Raw genomic sequence first — 27,350 nt, 5'->3', positions numbered from 1 at the left:
CTCCATACTGTTCTCCATAGTGGCTGTATCAGTTTACATTCCCACCAACAGTGCAAGAGTGTTCCCTTTTCTCCACACCCTCTCCAGCATTTTAATAATTTTTTAGTGTACAATTTCGTAGCATTAAGTATCAATAAATTCACAGTATCGTACAACCATTACCACTCTATTTCCAAAACTTTTTTATTACCCGAGACAGAAACTTTGTATGCATTAAATAATAACACTCATTGCCTCCTCTTCCCTGCCTCTGGTAACCTGTGTTCTATTTTCTCTCTATGAATTTGCTTATTCTGGGTACCTCATATACGTGGAATCATACACTATTTGTCCTTTTGTGTCTGGCTTATTTCATTTAGCACGTTTTCAGGTTCATCCGTGTCGTATCATTTATCAGAATTTCATTCCTTTTTAAGGCTGGATATTTTATTGTACATATAGACTATATTTTGTTTGTCCATTCATCTGTTGATGGACACTTGGGTTGCTTCCACCTTGTGGCTGTTGTAGTGTAGACTAAGCAAATCTATCGTCTGGTGCCTATTAAAAATCTGAAGTCCATCTCATTCTTATTCCTTTATAAGATAATCTATTTATTTTGTTCTGGAAGCATTTGAGATTTGGGGGTGGGAGAATCAGGAATTTTACTAGGACATAGGTCTCTTTTCATTCATGTTGCTCTGTACTTAATTGTATTCTTTTCTTTTTTAATATTGTATCTTTATTTATTTATTTATTTTTTGCTGTGTTGGGTCTTCGTTTCCGCACGCGGGCTTTCTCTAGCTGTGGCAAGCAGGGGCTACTCTTCATTGTGGTGCGCAGGCTTCTCACTGTGGTGGCTTCTCTTGTTGCGGAGCACGGGCTCTAGTACGTGGGCTTCAGTAGTTGTGGCATGCCAGCTCAGTAGTTGTGGCACACGGGTTCAGTAGTTGTGGCTCGCGGGCTCTGGAGCACAGGCTCAGTAGTTGTGACACACGGGCTTAGTTGCTCCGCGGCATGTGGGATCTTCATGGACCAGGGATCAAACCCGTGTCCCCTGCATTGGCAGGCGGATTCTTAACCACTGCGCCACAGGGAAGCCCCCTTAATTGTATTCTTAATCTGAAGACTCATGAGTTTCTTAAATTCCAAGAAATTGTTCTCCTTTATTTCTTCAAGTAGTTTTTATGCTTTGTTCTCTGTGTTCTCTCTTTGTGGAATCCCTAGTACATGAATATTGGAACTTCTAGATCTGCTGCCTTGTTTCTTAATTTTTTTAAATACCTTGTGTCTTTTTGTTGTGTTAAGCTGAATTCCTCAACTCAACCCTCCTGTTTTAATTTATTCTTCAATCTTGCCCATCCTGTTATTTCATCCAGCTGTTGAGTTTTTATGTCAACAATCCAACTTTAATCTTCAGGGTATCTAGTTGATTCTTTTTTCATGGGCATAGTATCCTCTTAAGTCTCTCAGGGAGTATAAACTATATGTGTTTTAAAGTTCTGAGTCACCTGTTCCATTTCTCTGTCCTCTGATGTCAGGTCTTCGGTTTGTTGAGCACGATGACTCTCTTTCTTGGTGTTTGCACTCTTCCAATATTTGGTGATTTCTAGCTGATCGCTCAGTTTTGGCTGTGAGATTCTCTGTCATTCTGATCAGGGATGCTCTTTTACTGTCACCTGCTCATGAGGGGGAGGCGGGATGTGCCGCTCGGCTACGTGTGCCACAGACTGTGCTTCTCAGGTGAGGTGGAGCTGGAGCTGGGGGAACTGCCAGGTGGGATATGCTGGTGGCTTATCTTCTGGGCCCGAGGGCTCCCTGATCTGCCTGGATGTTGTCAGCGCTCTGGTCCCTGCTGGGCTTCTCAGACCCACACCCATTCCTGACCTGAACGTTCAAGACAGGGGTGAGACCTGGGCACTGGCTTCGTTGCTTCTCTTGCAGGACCACAACGTATCCCTCCAGCGGTTCCCCAGGGCCCCCCTCCTGCTCTGGTATCCACTCCCCTCATGTCCTTCATCTTTGAGAAGCCATTTTAGGCAGGGGTTTCCTTCTTCAATCCTCTCCTACCAGAGTTTCTGGTCTACCACCCCTTTTCTTGCCCAGTTCTGGATTCTTATTAAAATCTTTTCATTATTTCTGAGTTTCTGGGACAGGAAGGGGAGGGGTTGCACTGCGTGCTCAGGGTGCCATCTTAGAGGTGAAATGCCAAGGAACTGTTAAGGAATGTCGGAACAGAGCTTGGCGGAATACTCGGGAAATCACCACCCTTTCCCTTATCCTTCCTAAACCCTTCACACTCAGAGCTGGCTGATCGCCATGTCACACTGGGGATGTGAAGCAGCCAGGAGAGCAGACAAACGGGGCTTTGTGAGCTGCAGGAAAGAAGGAAGCTTGGATGGAGAAGGCAGACTCGCTCTCAGTGGATGGGGGGGAGGGAGGAGAGGCAGCATCACCTCTCCTTACCCTCCTGATAATCCAGAGTTGATCTTTTTTCCCGTTCACTTGTTCTTCTCTTCACTCACCTAATAGATACTTACCACACACTTTTGTATCCCAGGCCCTGTGCTGGGGGACTGAGGGCACAAAGATAAGAAACACATACTCTCTGCCCTCAAAGCGCTCACCATTTTTATGAGAGACACTAATAGAAAATTTCAGTATAGGATGGATATAGTGTATGTACAGGCACAGCAGGGAATTGATAGACTGACCCTTCAGGGGCCAAGGATAGGGGTCATAGAAGAATTCAATTTTAATGTGATCTTAAAAGAATGGGTAGGATCTTACCACCAAGACAAGAAGAGAGAGGGGGGAAAAATAGGAGAGAGAGAGAACATCGAGGTACTTGGGGAGGCAGTGGAAGGTAAAAGTCTGTCTAGGTAGGCAGGGTCAGATTTTATATGCCTCGCTAAAGAATCCGTTCTTCATCTTGTGGACAATAAAAGATTTTAAGCGGGGAAAGGCATGGTCTCATTTGTATTTTGTAAAACTCTTGTGGGTTATAGGTACAAGAGACTGGAGGTTGGGGCTATGTTCTGGATTAGAAAAGATGAAGACCATACCATGACAGTGACCATGAGGTCAAGGAGATGTGGGGAAGAGTAGGTTACCCATTGGTTGCGTGAGATGGGCATTGTTGAATGGCAGGAATGTGGCAGAACTGAATTTTAGTTATAAAAAAGCACCATAGGGACAAACAAGAGAATGCACTCTTTTAGGATTCCTTGCCTTTTAACATTTTTTTCAAAGAAGTGGTTTTATAAATTTGAAGGAACTTTGTGATCACTGCTGTAATAACACTCCCCTTAAAAATAGAAAAAGATAACATTCTATCAGTATAGTTTGGTGCTCCAGCCATTTATTATCATGTAGGGTTGCTGCAAACACAGGAGGATTTACTTTTCTTTTAGTTCATTTCACAACTTCTATTTGTTAAAAAAAAAAAAAAATGTGTTGATTAATAGAGAATATATACTATTAAGTAACACGAAAAATAACGGAAGGGAAGGAATCTCTCGTTTCCAGTGTCTGACTACAGTTCTTTTTCAAGAGGTACTAAAAGTTTGAGGAAAGTCCAGACTTCTTATTTTTAGCATCATTTCTGGTGAATATTCCTCCCTTATGTTTACATAGTGATGGTAGAACCATCTGGAAATGATAGAAATAGCTTGTTTGTTTGGGGGGAGGGGAGAAGGCAGGAGAGTTAACATCCTGCACGCTGCTTCAGCTTCTCTAACTTAATAGCTTGCTGTCTGTAAACTGTGGAAGTCATACAAAGGGTTGTGTTCTGAAATCTTTGCCTGTACATTTGAAATATGAAGTTCATAGGCTTTGATTTGAATATAGCTGTTTCTTCCATCTACCCTTCTGGAAAATGCTTAAATGTTAATGTAGCGTTGAAGGAAAGATTTTTTTTCTTTAATGTCATCTTTACATTTCAGATCCTCTGGCTTAAGAATATCCATGAAAGCAAATGTGTCTAGTAATCAGTCAGTATTTCCTGAGGAAGAATGGAAGATTCTTGCATTCCTTGAAACCCATGAAACCTTTGAACTGAAACATATTTTTCAGGGCTATTTCTGACCTCTTATACATGACAGGTACTTGGCAGATTGAGGGAATCACATGGCTTAGTGATCAAAGAAACTAAAGTGGAGAATGAAAAGGGCTGGCTAATCAACTATACTTCAATAAAATTTGAAAAAAAGAAAGAAAAGGCCTGGCTAGCTGTGTGACTATGACAGAAAGAACTTAAGTTTCAAAAGAAAGTGTAAGGGTTGTACTTGATGATCTCAAAGCATCCCACTGAGTCACTCTGAGATTCTGGGTTGAGATTCTGTCTGTTTGGAGATGGAGCGTCTGACTAATCTGACTGACTAACCATTCTGTCTGGTACAGACTCTGTATTTTGGGAGGTCAGTTTATTGCGAATCCTTGAGGGTCTTTTCTTTAGGACTGTCATTCACAAGGTATTGGAAGCATCAGGGTTATTTTATCCATAAATGTCTAAGTGGTTTTCATAGTTTGCTGTCCCTCTGCTGCCACCCCTTATGAAATCTGATAGCACATTTAGGGAATGGCGCCCTTGAACAACCCTTGGTCACATGGCGTGGAGGATGCTAGGAGGCAGTTGGTTCACCTTCATTTCCGGGCAGCACAGGGAATCTTTCATCTCCTAAGAGTGGTCAACACTGAGTTGTCACCACCCAACCAGGCCGAGCTTATTTGGATGCCAGGAGGAATTGTTATTTCCCCTCTTCTCTAGTAGTGGTAGGTTGATTTTCGTAACGATGACTAGGAAGTCTTGGTAGCTGAACTCACATATATGCTCCACTAACAGAGTCTGTTGCTCCATCTCTTCACAGTAGGAACTTACTTTTCATCTTTGGAAGAGGAAGGGGTATGAAGGAGTGAGACCGAAGCTGTGTTCTTTTAAGTATGTTGACGTCTTTCTAGGATCCTGCTCAGGCAACTGATTGTAAAGACTGCTCTTCACATCTTACCCTGAAAGTGCACGGATCATGGTTTGGGTTTATAGATACCATCATTATTGTCAGTAAGGGAAATGGTTTCTCTCTCATCTGAGTCACTGGTAGATACTTCAGGAGCTATGCTTGGAAACATTTATGTGCAAAAGCTTATTATTCTGCTCCAACATTAATTAAACATCCGACTTCCAGTCACCTGTAAAGACGGATGCCATTGCCAGCTAGCGCTGTACGATGGGTGTGGTAGAATAGTCAGTATTGGAGCGGATACTGAAAGGCATCTAGTCCAGGCCTCCATCCCCACCCTCTTATTTCACAACCATTCTTAGTCGTGGCCCACATAGGGGAAGTGGCTTAATTAGGATTACACGTAGCTCACCAGTGGCACAGCTAAGTCTAGACTATCTCAAGAGGTGACCTTGGGAATGGATTGAAGAAGAAGGCAAGGGGGTCTGCAAATCACAGCCTGGTACTTCTGTATTTATCATAGGCTTTGGTTGTCTTTTCAGGCACCCCAATTTCTTTTTGTTTTTTTAATGGATTTTATTGAAGTGTAGTTGATTTACAATGTTGTGTTAATTTTTGCTGTACAGTAAAGTGATTCAGTTATACATGTATATACATTCTTTTTTTTTTTTTTTTTTTTGGCTGTATTGGGTCTCCGTTTCTGTGCGAGGGCTTTCTCTAGTTGCGGCGAGCGGGGGCCACTCTTCATCACGGTGCGCGGGCCTCTCACTGTCGCGGCCTCTTTTGTTGCGGAGCACAGGCTCCAGACGCGCAGGCTCAGTAGTTGTGGCTCACGGGCCCAGTTGCTCCGCGGCATGTGGGATCTTCCCAGACCAGGGCTCGAACCCGTGTCCCCTGCATTGGCAGGCAGACTCTCAACCACTGCGCCACCAGGGAAGCCCTACATTCTTTTTCATATTCTTTTCCATTATGGTTTATCACAGGATATTGAGTATAGTTCTGTGTGCTATACAGTAGGACCTTGTTGTTTATCCAGTCTATATATTGGGTTGGCCAAAAAGTTCATAAGATCTTACGGAAAAATGTGGACAAACTTACCCAATATAATAGTTTGCATCTGCTAATCCCAAACTCCCAATCCATCCCTCCCCCACCCCTCCTCCCCCTTGGCAACCAGAAGTCTGTTCTCTATGTCTGTGAGTCTGTTTCTGTTTCATAGATAAGTTCTTATGTCATATTTTAGATTCCACTTATATGTGTTAGCATATGGTATTTGTCTTTCTCCTCCTGACTTACTTCACTTAGTGTGGTCATCTCTAGGTCCATCCATGTTACCTCAGGCACCCCAGTTTCAAATCTGGTTAAGAATATGGAGTTAGGGGATGGTGGGCTGGGTAGGGTGACAGAGGCAGAGCCGGGACCATCTTTATCACTGAAGTGCTCAGGAGCCCTGAGAATAAGACTGTGACTGTCCCTGGCGGGGCTGGAGCTCCCCCTCCAGGAATGATCCTGTGGCTTAGGAGGGAACCTGTGGTCTCTGTGTGCTGCCAAGGGGAGAGGAGGAACAGAGGGGCCTGAGGCTCTGGAAGCTCCGTCTTGTGACCTGGCACCAGGGCAGTCTGTCTGCCTGGCCCGTTATGTGGAGTCATAAGACCTTGGAGGCAACAGTTTAACAAAAGCATGTTCTCTTCTGTCCTGTCAGAGCTCACACTCAAGGAATGTTTCCTGTGGTCCACTGGGCAACTGTAGATGGATGGCCCTGATTCTGCCTTGGGGGCTCCTCCGGTGATAGCCTTATCTCTGTCATTTCTAACCCCCTCGGAAAGTGACTAAAGAGGCTGCAAACCCACCTACAAGAGTGGTTTTAAAAGTTTTGAAGATAGTGGAAAAACCCTGGAAAGTATTTGGAATAAGGCATAATTATAACTATGCCATAGAAAAACCAAACTGTTTTGGGTCCTGACTATCCCCTCATTAAAAAAAAAAAAATCTGAGTACATCGCCAGGCACTGCCTAGTAGCCAAAGAAATTGTGGTTTTGAGCTGTTCGCTATTTCTAGAAACTTCATAAAGTTAATTCCAAAGTAACAGGGTGGAGACCAAAAAAGGAAGAACGTTATTTTATGGTGCTTTTAGCAGAGATAAAATATTTGCCTCAGGCTCAGGGCCGTCCAGCTCTGAGGATGGCTGGTGGAGGGCAAGCTCCTCGCAGGAGGCTGACCCGTAGCTCCTTTCCCTCCCAGCTGCTTCTCCTTTCTCCTCTTTCCTCTCAGCTGACAAATATTTCTTGAGCTCCTCGCTTCCATACAAACCACCGTGTTCAGGACCGACTTCCCTGTTCTAACTCATGTTCAGTATAACTCAGTTTTCATCTTCACAGTCTTCTGAGAGAACTTAAATCTTCATTCAGTGGCCTTCACCCTCAATTAGCAGTTCATTTTATCATTTGGATCTTTTTTACTTTAGAAAACATCCTTTTTGTTCTCTTGTTAAAACTTGGGATCCTGATATTAGTTTGCGGGTTGAAAAAACAGCGACTCTGAAGCACTGTGGAGCCCTCCTCCCATCCTATACTCCATGGAGCTGGAGAGTAGTTATACCAGTAACCCGAAATGGATTTATATGTGATTTGGGCATTATTATATAACATTTTCCTGCAGCATAACTACCCCCTAATGACATTTTGTAAAGATTAACATATACTACCTCACAACGGGTGAGAGGTGGCCTAGGAGAACTTTGGGATGTGGAAAATCCGTAGTGAGAATGAATCCGATGCCTGAGTCCTGGTCATAAACCTGCTGCTAACTAATGTGTGACCTCTCTTATCTAGCCACCCCTCCCCCCTTCCTGGATGATCCCTAAAGACTTCAACAGTTCTAACCTCTACGGATCTGTGCATAATTACTTACGGACATTTGGAAATTTATACCAGGCAATGATATGTTCTCTTTTCCCTACAGAGTGAAGGCTGCCCAGACCGAGTTAGGACAGCAAATCCTGGCCGATTTCGAAGAAGCATTTCCTTCCCAGGGTACCAAGGTATTGTTTTGCATTTTCCGTTCAGTCTTTGGATATTATCACCATTTGAGCCTGATGCACACTCACTGTAGCTATTGTTCATTTACCATTCCAGAAACGTTTGCCAGCAGCCATAAAGTCTGTTTGCTAGAGGTTCGGGGTAATGAGACCATCCTTGATTTTAAATATCCTAAAGCAACATTGATTCCCCATCTGTGTCCTCCCAGCATCAAAAAGTGAGGATTTGTTTCAGTTTAATTTAATGTGTGTCAAACCCAAGATGTCTGCCCGGTAAATTCCTTCTTTTTCTCATGGCTATGTTTTAAAAAAATAATAATAATAAAATTGTTTTTCAAGCCGCAGCGTTTTTTAGGATCGTTACATAACTTTTTGGTTTCAGTTTGGTGAAGAGACAACTGGGAGGAACGTCCCCAGGCTTATGTAACTCTCGGAGTGACACAGTTAGGAGGCTGGCTTTTAATGATCCTGTTCTTTGGGATTAATCCCTTTAGCTCTCACTGGTAGCATAGCTGTTTGTGTTGTGTCTGCAAAGCCCACGGTATTTCACTTGTGAGCTATTGGTTACACTTCTCATGTAACAAGCTTTGCCTCACTTGGCCGTCACCGTGCCGGGGTAACTGCCGGGGTAACTGCCTTCAGCTCCATCCTGCAAATTGTAGCAGACATAATCTTAATGCTTTGCATGTGTTGGGGAGAGAAGAACCCTCAGAAGCTTTTTTCCCCCTCTATTATTTGAGCTATTTCAGGAGAAAGAACTGTGCAGCGCAGAAGTGACCCAAAGCACACGCCGGCAAGCAGCACTTGGTGGGTGGAGATGGGGGGCGATATATGTTCATTCACCGAGCCAAGGAACGTTTCCTGGATCTGCTCTATAATTCAATAACTGGAAATATCTTAATCGTTTTTCTTTGCGCCTCATAAAAGAAACTTAGGAAGTAGGTGGGGGTAGCAGCCCCAGCTTTGTAGATTACCTTCTACAGGAAACCTGCCTCTGATTTTAATGTCATAGATTCTGGCTGACTTCTAGCAATCAGGTAATTTATGTGTAAAGCACGTTCCTTTGTGGACTTCATCTTCCTTATTCACTTGCTGTAACTGCAGGGAGTGGATATTGGAAAGCTGTCCTGTAGAAAGGGGTTGTAAGGTATTCACAAATTACAAACACTAGCCTCTTCTTAGTTCAGGGTCTGCTCTACTATACTCTGCTGTTCACCCTGGTTTTAAGAAGTTTCAGAAAAATGTGGATGAAACCCAGCTTTATCATTTAGAAAAAAATAATGTTGACCTACATTATATCTTTTTCTCAGACCCCACGAGGCAGATGAGGTGAAAAATGGTTTTCTTTAACAACTTGCTTCACTTTTCTCTGTCTGGGTGACTTTTTTTTAAGAGTTTTCTTTTTTCCTTCTGAATGACTATTGACTTCTCTTAAAGGCCTTGTGTTATTATTACTGTTTCACAAATGGAAATCAATATTTTTTTTTTTAAAAATTACCCAAGGGTTACCTATTAGGTCCTTTTTAAATGAAAAAATCTGAACCCATGAGCCCATAGGTTTTGGCTTTCGTGACTTCTCTGTCAGATCAAACCTTTTCATCTAGAAGCCAGAGCTGAGCAGTCAGGGTGCGCAGTGAATGACGGAACAGCCACTCAGCGTGGAGCAAGTCAGAATTTTAACAATTTAGCTCTCGGGCAGCTTCGGTAACGCTTAGGAAACTCTTGAACTTCAGTTGAGGTGGATAAATTGGGCAGAATTGACAAAAAAAAAAAGTCATAAAGATTTGGAAGACCCTTAATCATCACCTAGTTCAAGTCCATTATTTTTTTTCACTTATATTTCAGATGAGTGTCAATAATTGTGCCAAAGCTATGTGGCTATTTAGCCAAGCCAAGAGCAGATGCCAAGTGTTCTTTTCACTATAGCCCACTCAGCCAGCCATGTTCATTCAGTGAGTTACTATAAAGAAAGGTTCCGCGAGACTGAATTGCCTTCAGTAATACAAAGGCCTTCCCACCACGATGTATCAGTACAGCCCCTTGATAGTTACTTCTACTGTTTTTTCTTCAGGTCAAGGGGCCAGTATCATAATATTTTACCTTTGGCTGCCTGTCTGCGTGGTTGACTATCAGTGGGACAAGGCTGGTGGTTTAGAACCTGGATTTAGGTTTTAAATGCCAGCACACTGGCACAAATAGAGCACCTTAAGAACAGGAATCCAAGGTTAGAATCAGGGGAGATTGGCGTGTGTGGAGTGAGACTGGTATCATTCTGATTTTTAGGGCTCTTCAGCAAGGTGACTTCAGTTCAGATAGCAAAAGTTCCTACCATCATTGCTGGCCCTGTTTCTAAAATGTCTTATTGCTGATTCATGGAGTAGCTTTTCTATTGGCTACTGCAGACTAGCTTAATGATTCTTTCATCAAGGAACAAGTAACTAAAATATCCATCCACAGCACAAGAATGAGTGTCAGGGGAGTGGAAGTAATAATAACATCATGAGTAGAACAAGAAGCAGCAGCTGTCAGAGGCCATAAGATTTAAAGGCCATTTCTGGCTTTTGAACTGGTGTGTGTTGTTTGTTTTACCAGAGGCCAGGAGGACCCAGCAATGTCCTACGAGATGCTTGTCTGATTGCTAATATTTTGGACCCCAGAATCAAACAGGAAATCATCAAAAAGTTTATTAAACAGCATCTGTCAGAGTATCTAGTACTTTTTCAAGAAAACCAAGACGTAAGTATTGACCAAAGGAGATCAGATGTTACATTTGAATTTATTAATTTATTTTAAAATTTATTTTATTTATTTTATTTTTGGCTGCATTGGGTCTTTGTTGTTGCACGTGGGCTTTCTCTAGTTGCAGCTATCGGGGGCTACTCTTCGTTGCGGTGCGCAGGCTTCTCCTTGCGGTGGCTTCTCTTGTTGCGGAGCACAGGCTCTAGGCGCTCGGGCTTCAGTAGTTGTGGCTTGCAGGCTCAGTAGTTGTGGCACACAGGCTCTAGAGTGCAGGCTTAGTAGTTGTGGCGCACGGGCTTAGTTGCTCCGCGGCATGTGGGATCTTCCCGGACCAGGGATCAAACCCGTGTCCCCTGCATTGGCAGGCAGATTCTTAACCACTGTGCCACCAGGGAAGCCCTGTTACGTTTGAATTTTATTGAAAATTGATTGCTCTCAAGTCTGTGATTTATATTTTATTAGTGTTACTGTCTTAAAATGTTGATTGTTGGACCATGAATCCTAGGGGCTGAACTGCTGCACAGTTCAGCAATTCTTAACCATTTTGGGGTCACTGACCCTTTGGAGAAATTAATGAGAGCTACAGATCTTCTCCCCAAAAATGCACCTATGCATAAAACTTTGCATACAGATTCAGGAAGTTTGTAGAACCCTGAAGCCCAATCATAGACCCCAGGTTAAGAACCTCTGGATCAAGTAAAAAAAAAGTAGCCTAGACTCTGAAACCGTGAGAAATAGAGAAATTGGTTTTGTTTTTCTTGGTTCTATGTTTTTGCTTATTTCCTTGAACTGTCAATACTACTTGTAAGCACTGGGGTGGATTTTGTTCCCTGCCTCCCCAAGGTTGCCTGGCTGGACAAGATTGACCGGCGCTATGCCTGGATCAAGCGCCAGCTTGTGGACTATGAGGAGAAATACGGCCGGATGTTCCCACGTGAGTGGTACATGGCGGAGAGGATTGCAGTAGAATTTTGCCACATCACAAGGTAGATGCCCACTCTCTACTGGTTTTGGTGTTGATTGAAATCAGTTGAAACCAGTTGATTGAAACCAATCCCCCAGTCTCTACAGGCTCCGTGTTGTCTTGTGGATTTGGTACCACTCCCACCTTTTTTGGTTTGTTTGTTTGAAAGTCATCATTTTAATGAGAATGTCTTCACCTGTGCTGGACTCCACTCAGAAGACTCCTTTCCTTTTGAGAGTCAGATTTTATATACTCAAAACCAAGTCCCAATCTCCAGCTGTAGCTATATCCCACCTTCTCCAACTTTAGAGCTCCAACCCTAGAGGAGAGAGCATTACGTGAAGGCAAGGTAAACACTTGATAAGGAGACATGGCAAAGGTTACATGAGAAGCCCTGGGCCAGTAGATTGTAGCCAGAGCACTTGTTTGTGTGTTTGTTTTGCCTTAAGAGCAAAATATACCCAACACAGCAGCTAAGTCTGCTCTTATCTTTGCTCTAGGACTTTCCTATAGCCTCGCCCTTGCCTTGAACAGCCTGCCTTCTTAATCAACTAAAAGCTCATCAACCAGATTTCCCTGTAGTGGTTCATTGCCCCACATTTTCCCACGTGTCTGTATCACCTATATCAATGTGCAGTGAGAATACATCCATCATTGTTCTGCTTTTCTTTTTTTTAAAAAATAAATTTATTTATTTATCTATTTATTTATGGCTGCATTGGGTCTTCATTGCTGCACGCGGGCTTTCTTTGGTTGGGTCGAGCGGGGGCTACTGTTCATTGCGGTGCATAGGCTTCTCATTGCGGTGTCTTCTCTTGTTGCAGAGCACGGGCTCTCGGCACGTGGGCTTCAGTAGTTGTGGCATGCAGGCTCTAGAGCGCAGGCTCAGTAGTTGTGGCGCATGGGCTTAGTTGCTCCGCGGCATGTGGGATCTTCCCGGACCAGGGCTCGAACCCTGTGTCCCCTGCATTGACAGGTGGATTCTTAACCACTGCGCCACGAGGGAAGCCCTGTTCTGCTTTTCTGCTTGCTGGGTAGATGGTTCCAGAGGGACAGGGGCAATATCTACTTCAGTGACATAGTAGACACTCAGGAAATAGTTGTTGAGAACATTTCCCACCCCTACTACAGTGTTTATAGTCTTTGGATAGTTAATATTATTGGCATCTGAGTGTTCTAAGCATTTTAAAGACCTTCTCATTTATCCTGTCTTCACTTTCCATGAGTGTAGCCCAGGACCAGATAGTCTCTCTTTTTTTAAAAAAAAATTTATTTATTTGTTTGTTTGTTTATTTATTTATTTTTGGCTGCGTTTGGTCATCGTTGCTGCCCACGGGCTTTCTCTGGTTGTGGCGAGCAAGGGCTGCTCTTTGTTGCGGTGCGCGGCCTTCTCATTGCCATGGCTTCTCTTGTTGTGGAGCACGGGCTCTAGACGCGCGGGCTTCAGTAGTTGTGGCACACGGGCTCATTGGTTGTGGCTTGTGCGCTCTAGAGTACAGGCTCAGTAGTTGTGGCACACGGGCTTAGTTGCTCCGTGGCATGTGGGATCTTCCCATACCAGAGCTCGAACCCATGTCCCCTGCATTGGCAGGTGGATTCTTAACCACTGCGCCACCAGGGAAGTCCCAGATAGTCTCTTTATATCAAAGAATTAAAGCCCAAGAAGTATAGATCAACGTATCCATTGACAAAGCTAAAGCTAGAGTCAAAAGTTTTTATCTTTCCTTGCAGCTTTACCACAACAGTGGTGGGAATGTGCTTTTATTGGTTATGTAGTCCCTTCAAATAGTGCACAATTACATTAACTCCAAGTTACTTAATTTTTTTTTATTTTTTATAAATTTATTTATTTATTTATGTATTTTATTTTTGGCCGTGTTGGGTCTTCATTGCTGCGTGTGGGCTTTCTCTAGTTGCGGCGAGCAGGGGCTGCTCTTTGTTGCGGTGCATGGACTTCTCATTGCGGTGGCTTCTCTTGTTGCGGAGCATGGGCTCTAGAGCGCAGGCTCAGTAGTTGTGGCGCACAGGCTTAGTTGCTCCGCAGCATGTGGGATCTTCCTGGACCAAGGCTCCACCCCGTGTCCCCTGCATTGGCAGGCGGATTCTTAACCACTGCGCCACCAGGGAAGCCCCAGGTTAATTTATTTATTTATTTAATTTTAAAAAATATTTATTTATTTATTTATTTATTTAGGGTGCGTCGAGTCTTAGTTGCCGCATGTGGGATCTTTAGTTGTGGCATGCGGACTTCTTAGTTGTGACATGCATGCGGGATCTAGTTCCCTGACCAGGGATCGAACCCGGGCTCCCTGCCCATTGGGAGCGCTGAGTCTTACCTACTGGACCATCAGGGAAGTCCCAACTCCAAGTTAATTTTTAAAAAAGTCCCATATCTAAGCATAACTGAACCACCTTAGAGTAATTCATGGTAGTCATCTCTCTTAAAATCATAGGTACAGTCAAGTTGTATGCTTTAAGGGTACATTGTGGGGGGGGTGGGGATTTCTTAAGGGATATTGGCTGTTGATTTTGTTTTTTAATAGGCTTTATTTTTTTAGAGCAGATTTAGGTTCACAGCGAAATTGAGAGGAAGATACAGAGATTTCCCATATACCCCCTGCTGCCCCATCCCTCCAGATAGCCTCCCCCATTATCAACATCCCCGACCAGAGTGTACCCTGTGTTACAATCGCTGAACCTACACTGACACATCATTACCAAGCAGAGTCTGTAGTTTACATTAGGGTTCACCCTTGGTGCTGTACATTCTTTGTGGTGGTGGTTTTCAGAAACACGTTTGCTACTGGATTTAGATAACCTTTTTGTACTGATTCAAGGTTGATTGTGGTTATGACTTTCTAAGTCCTGATAAGCAAAGAAAGAGTGAATTCCTTGAGAAATTGATAAGTAATTCGCTTTAGCCTCCAGTTCAGTGACTTGCAAAATTCATTTTCTGTGAAAAATGAAGTCCGCAGGAGACTGGGAGTACCCAAAAGCCAACACATCTGCTGCTATTGCGTCAGCTAATGGCAGTGTTGCTGCCAAGCTTTCATTATTCGAATTTTGGCTAAAATCCTACAGATACATAATTCTCAAATAAATTCAGAGACTCTTTATTTGGTTTTTGTCATTTATTTATGAGGAAAGATGACCCATAGCTCAGTACTTACTAAGAACTCTTGTGTTACTGCTCCCTTACCACTTAACATTCCGAGACGGGACACTTGAGTGCCATGTAAGCTTCACAGGCAGGAACCACCCAGACATGTACATGTCACTTTTCACATGGGGATTCCCATCTCTCACGTCTCTTTCCAGGGCTCCTGCTGTCTGGTGGAAGAGGTGATTATTGAGCTCTCTGGAAGAGGGAGGGCTTTGTAATTCAGTACTTAATGACTTGTGAAATTATATAGAATATATGCATTTTTATAAAATACTGAGTAAATGCTTCATATATATTATTAACAAATTATTGAAAAGTTTAAAGATAAAAATTGTAGTACCCATGTAAACAAATTGATGTCCGTAATCCTTGAGGTTTTTTTTTTGACTAGTGAATAATTTCATCTTAAAATTGTTATTTAGAATATGTATTTCTATTCCCTGAGCATTAAACTTAGTGATAGACCTCAGGTTTTGAAATGACCACATACTTTTTTTTTTTTATAGTATAAGCTAAAGCCACTTACTTTGTCTTATCTTGAATGATCAGTTTGACAACATTCTTAATCTTTAATTTGAAGGACAGAACTGGCCAAGATCATGCGTACCAGAGCTAAGGAAATTGAAGTGAAATTGCTTCTCTTTGCTATTCAGAGAACGACTAACTTTGAGGGATTTCTTGCAAAACGCTTCTCCGGGTGTACCCTGACAGATGGAACTCTGGTAAGACGATCCTAAGGGAGACTGGACCAGGAAATCAGTGGCCTGGGTGGGTGGGCTTCACTTCAGTCTTTCACACTGTGGTGGTTCCATCCATTGGCTCAAGTGCTTAATCCCCCATCCCAGGGACTTTGCTGAATTTGTGCAAATAGTCATACAGAATACTCTGTATGGATTTATTGTTTGTCTATTATGCAGTACTTCATGTTTCTAGAATGTCCTGTCATCATTTTGTCTAAGGATAGGCCCCATTTTAAAGACTAGTAATTCTCTGAGTCATAGAGGCCTCACTTATTCAGTCACAAATACCTTATTACATTATCAACTCTTGAGTGTTATTACAATTAGGATATGTTTAGAGGAAATGTACCAAGAAAGAGGTGAACTGCAGCCTTAAAAGCAGAAAACATTGGAGATTTCTACAACGTTCATAATTGAGAATCGTTAAATAAAATATGGTAAACTCATGCTGTGGAATAGGTATAGCAGTTTGAAAGTGGTAGAATGGGGGATAGATCTAGATGTGCAATCATAGAAAGAAAACCTCTCACATATATTAGGTACAAAATGTAAGCTGCAGCCCAGTATATATGGCATAATTCCATTTGTGTGAGAAGCATATTTATATATGTAAATAAGTAAGAAAAAGGTCTGGAAATGATAACAGTGGATGGATGTCTCTGGGGAAAGGAAATTAGAGTGAGACTAGGTAGAGAAGCAAAGAATTTTTTATTTTTTCATTTTATTCTGGTAATTTGTTTGAATTTTTCTTATACAAATGCATTTATATACTTTTTAAACTTTGCTTTTACATAGTCTAACGTTATTTTTCAATTTTTTTAAATGAGGGAGATGGCCCAAACAGTGACTTCCAAACTTTCTCCCCCTCCTCCTCCCCCTCCTCCTCCTCCTCCTCATTCCTTTTTTAATTGAAGTATAGTTGATTTACAGTGTTGTGTTAGCTTCAGGTGTACAGCAAAGTGATTCATTTATACATATATGTATTCTTTTTCAGATTCTTTTCCATTATAGCTTATTACAAGATATTGAATATAGTTTTCTGTGCTATACAGTAGGTCCTTGTTGTTTATTTTATATATAGTAGTGTGTATCTGTTAATCCCGTATTCCTAATTTATCCCTCTCCCTCTCTTTCACCTTTAGTAACCTTAGGTTTATTTTCAATGTCTGTGACACAGTCTAAACTCTTCCTTCTAACAAACTGTAATGTGGGATACCCACAGAATAAGAGCTCACAGTTTGGGAACCTCCACTGTGTATCTCACACTGTGCCAGGTGCGTTTGCCTGCAGTCCATCACTTTGCTTCATCAACTGTAGGAAATACTCCTTTGAAACTTACTCGAGGTCACACAGCTAATAGGCACATATAGAAAACTCTGAGCTATTGTGCTTGAAGCAGGGGCAAGGCAGAGATTGGGCCTAGAGTGCCTTTCTGTTGCTCACGCGTCACCTCTACTACTTTCTCTGGCCCCCACCCTGCCAGTCATAAAATCCTGGGACCTCACTGGAATCCCCTCTTTGCCGCGCCCCAAGACCTGCCGCAGAGTAGGCACGTAAGGAGCTGGTCCCTCAGGGCAGTGGGCTGAAGCGTGGTGATGGCAGCGCTTAGTTTTAAGGGAAGACCATAAAACCCTGTCTACTCAGGGCCACTCGTGACCTCACTAAAATAAAATGCAGGGAACCACAAAGCACTCTTTCCATACTTAACAAATAAAACTATATATATACAGATATATGGACGCTCCTCTGCTTGTTAACTCATGTTCAGAATTGATTTCTTCTTATTCACAAGGAAAAAAAAATAGTACATGAGACAAATGAAAGTGCCCTTAAAGAAAATGCAAATCCCCAAAGGCAGCAGGTCACACAAAAAGAAAGTAGCTTGTGTCTCTCCTGAGAAGTATTTGGTTGACTTCAGCACCCACCTGACGTCCTCATGCTGGTGCTCCTCTCCTCCCTGCCCGAGCTGTGCTTTTGGCCTGGTTTCCAGCAGAGACTCGTGTGGCTCTGGTTCAGCCCTCCAGGGATCTGCCTGGGGACCAGGCGGTTTGAGCGTTGAGCACAGGCCCCAGCTGGGTGTCCGCCTGCGTCACACGGCTCCCCGCCGGGCAGGGTGGGTAGTGCACGGGGTCGGGCTCCGGGAGCCAGTAGTCCGGCTCACTGTTCAGGAAGTGTGTCCCTTGAAGAGTGCTTGAATAACAGCAGTCCTAAACACCTGTTTTGAGCCATTCCTCCCTTCCTTTGGCTGGGCCCTTCTTCCTAGTGATTTTGGTTTTACATTTAGGGAGCTCTAATGTCGCAGGGGAACGAATGGCTGGCCCTGTGGTACCTGATGACCAGGAGACCTTGTAAACTCGGGGCTGTCCTGGGACACGTCAGGTCTCACCTATGCTAGGAAATGCCCCAAAGGTCAAAAGAGCTGGAGTAATGTGGGCTGGGAAGGCCCCCTCTACACCAGGTGAGGCTACTGTGCAGGGTAACCACGTAGAGACCGTGAAAAACAGGCAGGAGCTGAATGTAAGTTTGCAAAGACAGCGCTTTTTCTGTGGAAAACTGGTATAGGAATGTCAAAGCAGCAGTTGGTCAGCTGTTAACTGACTTCGGTCTGAGGGAGGAGAGGGCTGGAGGTACCTGTTCTTTGGGGCGGCCCAGCCTCTCCGCTTTCATCCGCTGCCAGGGCCACGCTCCTGGGCTGTAGCCTTCCAGCTCCTGGTCACTAGGAACTCCTGAACCTTTCCCACCAATCCCTTCCTTTTTGGACTTCTGGTTTTGAAATTTTCTGGCATAATCGATTTACAGAGATCTCCTCCAGTTGCTCAGCTGTTGCTTGCCTCTCCTATAAAGTTTGCAGAGAGTTTCAGTTTACAGATCCTTGGCCAGGAAATCCTGCTGAGCCAGGAGCTTTTCATTCATCCCTCCAGTTGGTCAGCTGTCTTCTGCACAGACTTCTCCAAGTCACTCAACATCTTTAAGTCAGCTCTTCCCCCAGACTGTTCTTTGTCACAGTTATCGTGACCCGGTGATCATTCTGCATTTTCCAAGTCCTGACCATGGCTACTCCATAGCCTGTGAGGATTTTCCCTTAAAGATTAGTTTCTAGAAAGGCAACAGAACTCCTCTGGCCTCTTCCACAAGGCAGGCCAGGTCTTGGAGAATTGGTTCACTGCAGCCCTGCTGTGGGGAGATGTGAACGCCGTGCTTCTCACTGTCGGTGATGTTCACTCTGACCCTGGCCCTGACCCTGACCCAACACCTTGCTGTGGGCAGTTGGGGCCACACCTTCGTCAGTAGCCTGTAAGCCTCAGCATCAGGGGCCCCAATGGATTTAGTCATGACCACTGACCATGCTCCCAACAGACAGGGTTGGGAAGAGGCTGGCCTGGCTTGGGCCAGGAGGGCCACCTGGCCTGATGGCCATGCTAGCTGCTGGATACCCCCCCGAAGACTGGCTGCTCCTTGTCTCCTTACCTCCTCCGCGTCGTGCCTTGATCCCAGGATATACCTTTTGGAAAATCTTTTGTGGTCACCCTTTTGTTTCAGGGTATCAGAACTACAAAATGAACCAGAGTATATCATAATACCCTTTAACATATGCCAAATTTCATAGAAAGTTAGCAAATTCCTTGGAAGATTATAGAGCAGATAAGAAGTCAGCCAAGGAGCCAAGTTGACCAGAGACCCTCCCAGGCCTGTGCCCTTCCCCCTCTTCACTTTATCACTCAGGTCCTTTTAAGCCCCTTGGTGACTGATTGACAGTCAAACAATGAGGGTGAGCTTGAGAGGGGACAGGCTCACCTGGAAAGCCCTTCCTAACTGATCCATGCGATGCATCATCTTTTGCTCTATTTTTGACAGATGTGATTTGACATCTGTTAGAAATCTAGACTGAAAGAGCCTTAAGGACAGGGCTTGTTTTGTTTTTTACTATTCCAGCCCCAACAAACTTATAACACCCTGTGCTGTAACTGTTACTGGAAGAAGGGAGCTGCCAAGCCTTCTAGCTAATTGCCTAAACTCCTGACCCTTTAGGAGGGATTTTAAATAGTCTGTAAATTAAGGGACTTCCCTGGCAGTCCAGTGGTTAGGGCTCTGCGCTTCCAGTGCAGGGAGCACGGGTTCGATCCCTGGTTGGGGAACTAAGATCCCACATGCTGCGTTGCACGGCCAAAAAAAAAAGAAAAGTCTGTAAATTAAAATGCCTTGAAATTAAAAGCAAATGTCTAGGTATGATTTAACTATGCCCACGTGCATTATTAAGGACTCGATGATTAGATTTAAGGTTAAACATTATATTCAGCCTCTATGAAAGCACTGAAGTGAAAATCACCTTAAAATGGTGAATTTTATGTTAATTATATCACAATTTTAAAATACCAAGGGTTTTAGAAAATATTGTCTGAGTTTAGTTATAAATCATCTTCACGTTTCAGGTAATTTGTTTACCAAAAAGAGAGACAGGGGGAGAGTAATACATGCTTGTTAAAGCTCAAATAAATTTTAAAAGAACAATCTCTTCTTTCTCAATTACTCTAAATCCCTCTCGCCAGAGATGTGCACTGTTTAACAGTTTGGGGTATAATTTGAGACTCTTCCAAGCATACACGTGCACGTGCGCGCACACACACACACACACACCGGGTTTTTTCGTTTGTCTGTTTGTTCTACAAAAAACAGACAGTGTTGCCCATGTGTCTGAAGAGGACTTTATTTAGTGCTTCTCATGTGATCAGCATTTATCCACAAGTGTTTTTCAAGCTCCGTCTTGGTGCAGGGCCTTGGGAAAAGATGAAAAATTGAATCAGACAGGTGCTTATGTTCTATTAGGAGAAAGAAACCTATACATAACTGTCACAACATAAGATATGAACGTGGTGGTACCAAGAACAAAAGAGGGGTTCCAGTGATGTTAAACCAGGTGCAAATAGTCCTGTACTTACCGTCCTATCAGCTGAAGCCTCCAAGCCATCTCTTTAAGAACAAATCAGGAACTGGGCTGGAGTAAAGTGTTTATGGAATGAGAAATGCAGAAATTGTGGAACTTTCACCTCAAAGTGAAAGCTCTCTCCTCCAGAGAAAGGAAATACATTCATCTTAAATTTCAGAATTCCTTCTTTGATAATTTGAAGTGTCCAGCTAAGGCCTCAGAAAGGCATGTGTGCAGGCAGACCCAGATATGGATGTACTACTGACTAAAGCCTGACCATCTCTTCCCAACAGTAAATTAGACAGCTTTGCTGGCCTGTGGCCCTTGTGGTTCTGAAGGTGGGTGTGGGGAGTCCCATGTGGTTTAATTAGTAGGAATTAACTTGCCGAATGAAGAATTTTTCCTTCCTATATGGACTTGAAATCAACTGTCATCATAGCAAAAAGAATGAATCCTTTTAAAATTGGAAAGTTGTTCATTTCTCGGCAAATTTTTGGTTTCACTTAGCAGCCCCAGAGCTCATGGAATATGTCATTTGAGTTCTTTCAAATCTAAACCTAACCTTGTAATTCTCTGTGGGCTCTGACAGCCGCAGAGCAGGAATGAGAAGCATGGTCTGGTTGGCTCCGCCCGAGGGGCCCTTGCACAGAAGGCTGAGTTGTGCTGGTGATGGCTGCCTGCAAAGACTTGTTCTTTTATCACAGCAGATCAACCTGAGCAGTAACATGGCCCCCTAAACAGCAGGAGTCTATGTCCACCCTTCAGGGTTTTATGATATAACATTTGCCAATAGGATGGTGGTACAGGCGTTACTTTGAGGGCTTCATTGGAGACTAGGGGAGAAGGGTGAAGCCTTGTAATTTGATGCGTGCATTGCTTTCATTTCCTGGAGAGCTCCCAAAGAGACAATATAGTAGGGACAGGATCTCACTTGTGATTAAGAAGAATTCTTTTTGTGAGTCTTCGAAGTCCTGTGCTCCCCGCTCTTTCCCTCCGGAGAGTTACTTCACTGAGAGAGGCACAGCCACGGTTCTGCCTTCGTGACTTGCCCACCCCGATTAAACACTAACGACAGCCCCCATGTGCTGAGCTTCCCCTATGAGCCAGCCGTCGTGTGAAGCTGCTCTATAGACATAGTCATGCTTTGTGTGCGTTATCTTATTAATTCTCATGACAGCTCCGTGCAGCGGGTGTTGATATCCCTTCACGTTGCAGCTAGAAGGACTGAAGCATGGAGAAGTTAAGCCACATACCCAAGTGGTAGAGCCTGGGCGCGAACCCAGCCCCGTCCGTCAGTCAGTGGTTGCACCAGCCACACAGTTGCTCGGGTCGGAAAGTGCACGACTCTCGATTCCTTTCTTTTCTTTCTCTTCACATCCACTCTCTCACCAAGTCCTCTTGACTCTCTCCTAAAGATGCCCCAGGTCTGGCCACTTTTTTGCATCTCCACAGCTCTAGCTTAGCCCACTCCCACATCAGCCCCGCCTGGCACACTGCAGCAACCTCTTCAGACTCTAAAACTGGATCCTACCGCTGCCCTGTTTAAAACCCCCAGTGACTGCCCAGTTGCCGTGAGAAGAAAACCTAACCTTTCCCACGGCCCTCGACAAGCTGTGTGATTGGGTCCCGGCTGCCCCGCCCCCTCACCCCCTCCTCCTTTCATTCCAGCCTTTGCATGGGATCCCCCTGGTGAGAATGCTCTTCTCCAGATCTTTGCCCGACTGGCTCCTTCTCCTCATTCAAGTCTCTGCTCAAAAATCCACTCCTCACAGGGGCCCTCTCGGATCACCATATGAAGAAGCACTTCCCCAGCCTCACCCCCAGCCCAGCGCAGTTCCTACATTGTATTTTCATCGCAGTTCCTCCCTTCTTTATCTTGCTCAGTGCTGCATCTCCGGTGCCTAAGAGTGTGCCTGGAGCTGAGCAGATGCTCAGCACATGACTACGGAATGGATGGCGTCACGTGCTGGTCCCTTTGCCTAGAAAGCCCCGGCCATCCCATGCCCCTCCCACACTGAACTGTGGAGCATCCTTCAGTTCTGGCTCAAACGTCGTTTCCTCAGGGAAGTTTTCTGTGACCCTCTGTTGCATCCTTTCGTAACCTTTGCTTTTCCTGCAAATAATCACATATGCTTGTGTGATTATTTGGTTAGAGTCTGTCTCTCCCACCTGACTGTAAGCTCCCTGAGGGCAGAGGGTGATCCACCTCGCTCCCTGCTTTCCTCGTCGTGCCCAGCACATCCCTTTGTCGAGTGGGTGAATGGAGGAGTGAATCCCTTTTCTGGTATCAGCTTGGTCCCCGGTTGGAATGTGTGTGCCTGAAATACAAGAAGTTCCTGAGTGCCCCTGACTCCCTGGTAATCTCATCAGTATGTTACTAGAGAGAGACTGCGGGAGTAGGAAAGACACCTTTCCTTTTGGGAATCTCCTGACCCGGTGACACCAACGAGTAGCCCACATTATACGGCCTGAAATGTTGCTCTGCTTTTTCACTGTTGCCTTTTATGTTTCCTTCTTACGACTTATGTCCACCCATTGGATGCTCCACCGGTGAGCATGGAGCCCAGGAACACCCTCAGTCCACTTCACCAATGTCCCCTTTTTGTCATGATTTCCAGGAGGAACACATTGTTTTTAAAATGAGGCCCAGCTGTATGTAATTGTGAGATGTTATTATCAACCCTGGTAGACCTAGCAATAGATGAGGAACGTTTGGTTCAAAAATTCATATCCTGTTTCTGTGGCTGAATGATTTTGAACAAAGCTTTTCCATTCAGTTGCTGGCTTGCTCTTTATGCCTCCAGAGGACTGAAAGACTCAGAATCGTAGAGATTCACCTCCTCAGTATGGTTCCCAAACCCACTGTTTAGCCAGTGGGATCAGGAATCCAGTGCTACTAACTAATTTAACTTGTTGAAGCTTAGATTCCCTTTCTCACCCTCACCCTAAAATACCAGCAACCCTCACAGAGACAACTAAAACTTAGAAATATGGCTTTCAAAGAAACATTTCTAAAAATATCCTAATTTTGAAAATGAATGTAAATTGCTTTACATTTATAAGGATTTTTTTTCCATATCAGGCAAAGAAGCCAAAGTTCGGAGTGTGTCCGTTTGAAATGTTTGCTGGGTTCTTAGACCATATTGTTTCTCCAGAGGATACCACAAAAATCATTGTCCTACCACTGATTACCTTGAGCTAATACATTAATCACAGGGCTTTCTTCATACACCAAGGCTCTGTCTAGCTACATAATAGCATCCAAGTGTTTTGGCCAAGATTTAAGTAGTTTACATGAGTGTAAGTGGAATTGTCTTAAAGCCTAAACCAGACACAGGTGTGGTTTTTGTTTTTAAGTTTTATTTTTCTGGGTTGTTTGTTTGGTTCTTTTTTTTTTTTTTTTCTTTCTTTCTTTCTTTTTTGGTAATATCTTCAGCTGATGTCCTGGCACTTGACAAAGTCATTCACACACTGTGGTCCATCTGCCTTCCCTCTCGGCGTAGGGATTAGTTCAGGCTGCTCCACTGATGTATGCTCAAATGTCATAAGTACTTTTAGCAACTCCTCTCCACCCAGCTTCTTGTCTCCAGAGAGTCATTCCTTTCCCCTTCCCCGCTTCCCCAGCACCAGCCAATCCCTTTTATCCTGTTTGTCCACTTAGTTCCCTTTCTGCCAGAATGCCCAGCTCCCTGGCATAAATAACATCCTGAGGTAGAATTTGTAAAAAATTCCAAAGATCTGCCGCGATTCTGTTGTCACACTGGAATCATCATCGGTAATATGTATCATGTGCTTCTCCTAGGGTTTCACATGCTTTATCACATTTAATCACTCAAGTAGTCCTGTAACTCTATCCTCCTCATTCAGCAGATCGGGCCACCGGGGCTCAGAGAAGCTAGACGGTTTGGCCAGCGCAGCAGCGTTGGAGCTAGAAACCCACATCTCCTGCCTCCAGCTTTCCCGCTAGCCCGAGGTCCCACTCGATATCTTTTGAAAGAATGGTCGCACTCAGGAGCTGGGGAGTAATTTTTCTCAAGATTTTATTGTGGTTATTGTAATGAGACTTATTTGGGAAGGGACTTCTGTCTATAATCTAGAACACAAAAGATTAGCTCTATAGTTTCTTTTTTTTTAATTTTTAAAAATTTTTGTCTGTGTTGGGTCTTTGTTGCTGCGCACGGGCTTTCTCTAGTTGCGGCGAGTGGGGGCTACTCTTCGTTGCGGTGCGCAGTCTTCTCATTGCGGTGGCTTCTCTTGTTGCGGAGCACGGGCTCTAGGCACGAGGGCTTCAGTAGTTGAGGCTCACGGGCTCTAGAGCGCAGGCTTAGTAGTTGTGGCACACGGGCTTAGTTGCTCCGCGGCATGTGGGATCTTCCCGGACCAGGGCTCGAACCCATGTCCCCGGCATTGGCAGGCAGATTCTTAACCACTGTACCACCAGGGAAGTCCTATAGTTTGTTCTTGAATTCAAACCCATCTGGCATTTTGACTCATTCATATTTATGAAGACCTATGACATGCCAGACACCAGAGATAGAAACGAGACAGATATGATTCCTGCTGTCACAGAAGCTAGTGGGGAGAAGACAAATAAATGAACAGTTGTGGTGTTTTAATAAATACCTGGGTAGGGGACATACTGGGGGGATGGGAGTGTGTGACTGGGACTTCTAACCCAGACTTGACAGGTGAGAAAGGCTTCCCAGAAGAGGGGACTTCTGACTTGAAGACTGAAGGATGACGGAGAATTTTAGGCAGCTTTGGATTGGGTTTGGGTGGGCAGGAAGGTTTCAGGAAGAGGAAAAAGCAGTGTGAAGGCCTGGAGGTGAGAATGTGGTCCAGGTTGTCTCAGTTTTTGCTCATTAGATCAGATTTCATGATGTAGCTGTTGGAGAGACTTGGAAAAAGCAGATCAGTGGGGAAAGCTACTGACTACGCTCAGAAAATACCTATCTGTTTCTCACATCTAATCAACAGAAAAAACTCGAGTCTCCACCCGCATCCACCAATCCCTTCCTGGAAGATGAGCCAGCACCAGAGATGGAGGAACTGGCGATGGAAAAAGGAGACGTAGAGCAAGTAAGTCTGGTTTGCGTTTCCCTGTGCAACCTATCTAATGTTTGTTTCTGAAAATGGGTCTGTTTGCTATAAATATGAGCCCTTGGCTGTTGACTACATTCAGAGATTACAACCTTGGTGGTCTTTGTAGAAGGCCTTGATCTGAAAGTGCATTTAGAAACCGGAGTGAAAGAGCAGCCCTTCCTGCCCCGCCCCTTGGCTCCCGAATGGCACACCGGCCTTAGCAACACGGCCAAGCTTAATTAATTAGCCCATGTGGTGGGGCAGCAGAACTCTGCCCTGCCTCCTTCATCATCTCCCAAGCTTGTCAGCTTAGCTTTCCATTGTCCCCTGATCTGGTCTAGTGATGACATGAGCGGCTGAAAGGTCCCGAGTGAAGTTAGCAGCACCGTCAGCGAGGAGAGGTCTCCGCTCAGCGTAAGCCGAGCACCTTCGTCTGGAAGCCGTTGGGGAGGCCTGGAAACACCATGGTGACCAATGGCATATTTGGAGAGTTACTTTTCAGAGCACACCAGCACCTTCATTTCCTTCAGCTTTTTCTGTCCAACTCTAAATTTCCTCTCCCTTCATCCCACAGAATGGTGTTTTTGTTTCACTGCCATTTTATGATGAGAGAGCTTAGAGCAATAAATCAGGACTTTTCCTGTCTGGATTAGTGATCCTTCTTTTTAATTTTCTACACTTGGCTGCTAGAGGATTATTTTATGGTATTGTTTTTGCTCCAGACATCACCGAAAGGGAGGCCTACTGGGAAGAGCAGCTCTGGGAAACCCGTAGCCACGCACTTTGCAGTTAACCCTGCATTCCTAGCATGGGGAGGGTAGGTGTACAATCCTGGCAGGAGCCAAGAGAGCAGAATTTCCAGGAGCAGTTCAGAAGTGACGCCATCAAATGTGTCTGATCCATCGATTAAATAATTATAATAACATGGATGCCTCACATTTTCATGGTGCTTTATGGTTTAAAAGTCCTTTCCATGCTTTATTCCCTTTCATCCTCACAATGCCTGCCTTTCCTTTTATAGGATTTTATATGGGAGCTGCAGGTTAAGTGACTAGCCCAGGGTTACATAGTTTGAAAGTGGAGGAGCTGAGACCAGAAGCTAGAAGTCAGAGACTAGAATTCCTTTTCTGGCGTTCCTTCTATTACATCGGTGATGTCTCCCTGAAAAGTGGAGGACATAGAAATGCATCCCGTGAATAAAAGTGAATGGATAAAACTGAAGGGATACCTTGAGGCCGTATCCCAGAGATCTATGGGATTAGACGTAATTGATTTAAAGCCATCATATCAGCTAGGCTGGGAGAAAACAAAAGATTTCTTCTAACTAAAGAAATGCATCTCTCACATTTTGGGAGGAAGGACTGGGATGGGAAAGAAGACTCTGGGTGTGGAGCTCATCCTTCTCGTGTATCCTCCACCCGCGCTCGGGCACCTGCACCCTCTGAGCTGGCCTTGTGTAGCTGGGACGTTTTCAGGGCCCTCGTGTCTCCCCAGTGCAAGTGGCTGCCATTGTCATGTCCAGAATTGTGGAGCTGAACACTCAGATGCTGCCGTGAAAAGTTATCCCTTTCGCTAGTCATCTCTGGATATTATTAAACTGGATTATGATAGCCCCCATTAGCTACAAAATCAGTTTTGCCAGGTAGCGTATGATTTTTCTTTCTTGTGGAACTTTTTACTCATCTTTTAAGCTTGAGGTTACTATCTTAAAGACAAAGACCTGCTCATTCTAAGGACACAGAACACAGGTACACGGGGTAAAG

At 44.3% G+C, this 27,350-nt stretch overlaps 1 protein-coding gene across 1 annotated transcript in view; it reads left to right on the top strand.

Annotated features, from left to right (window-relative positions):
* VPS53 (VPS53 subunit of GARP complex) overlaps positions 1–27,350 on the top strand; it is a 127,145-nt gene that overhangs the window by 38,491 nt on the left and 61,304 nt on the right. The window contains exons 8-12 of the mRNA XM_061175126.1: positions 7,900–7,978; positions 10,568–10,711; positions 11,558–11,700; positions 15,422–15,563; positions 25,483–25,584. Of these exons, the coding sequence (XP_061031109.1) occupies positions 7,900–7,978; positions 10,568–10,711; positions 11,558–11,700; positions 15,422–15,563; positions 25,483–25,584 (610 nt within the window). The remainder of the gene's footprint in view (positions 1–7,899; positions 7,979–10,567; positions 10,712–11,557; positions 11,701–15,421; positions 15,564–25,482; positions 25,585–27,350) is intronic.

This window comes from Eubalaena glacialis, chromosome 19, assembly GCF_028564815.1.
Source record: "Eubalaena glacialis isolate mEubGla1 chromosome 19, mEubGla1.1.hap2.+ XY, whole genome shotgun sequence".
NCBI classification, from domain to species: domain Eukaryota; kingdom Metazoa; phylum Chordata; class Mammalia; order Artiodactyla; family Balaenidae; genus Eubalaena; species Eubalaena glacialis.
The sequence above is the reverse complement of the archived record's forward strand: the minus strand, read 5'-3'. Positions and strand labels throughout refer to the sequence as shown.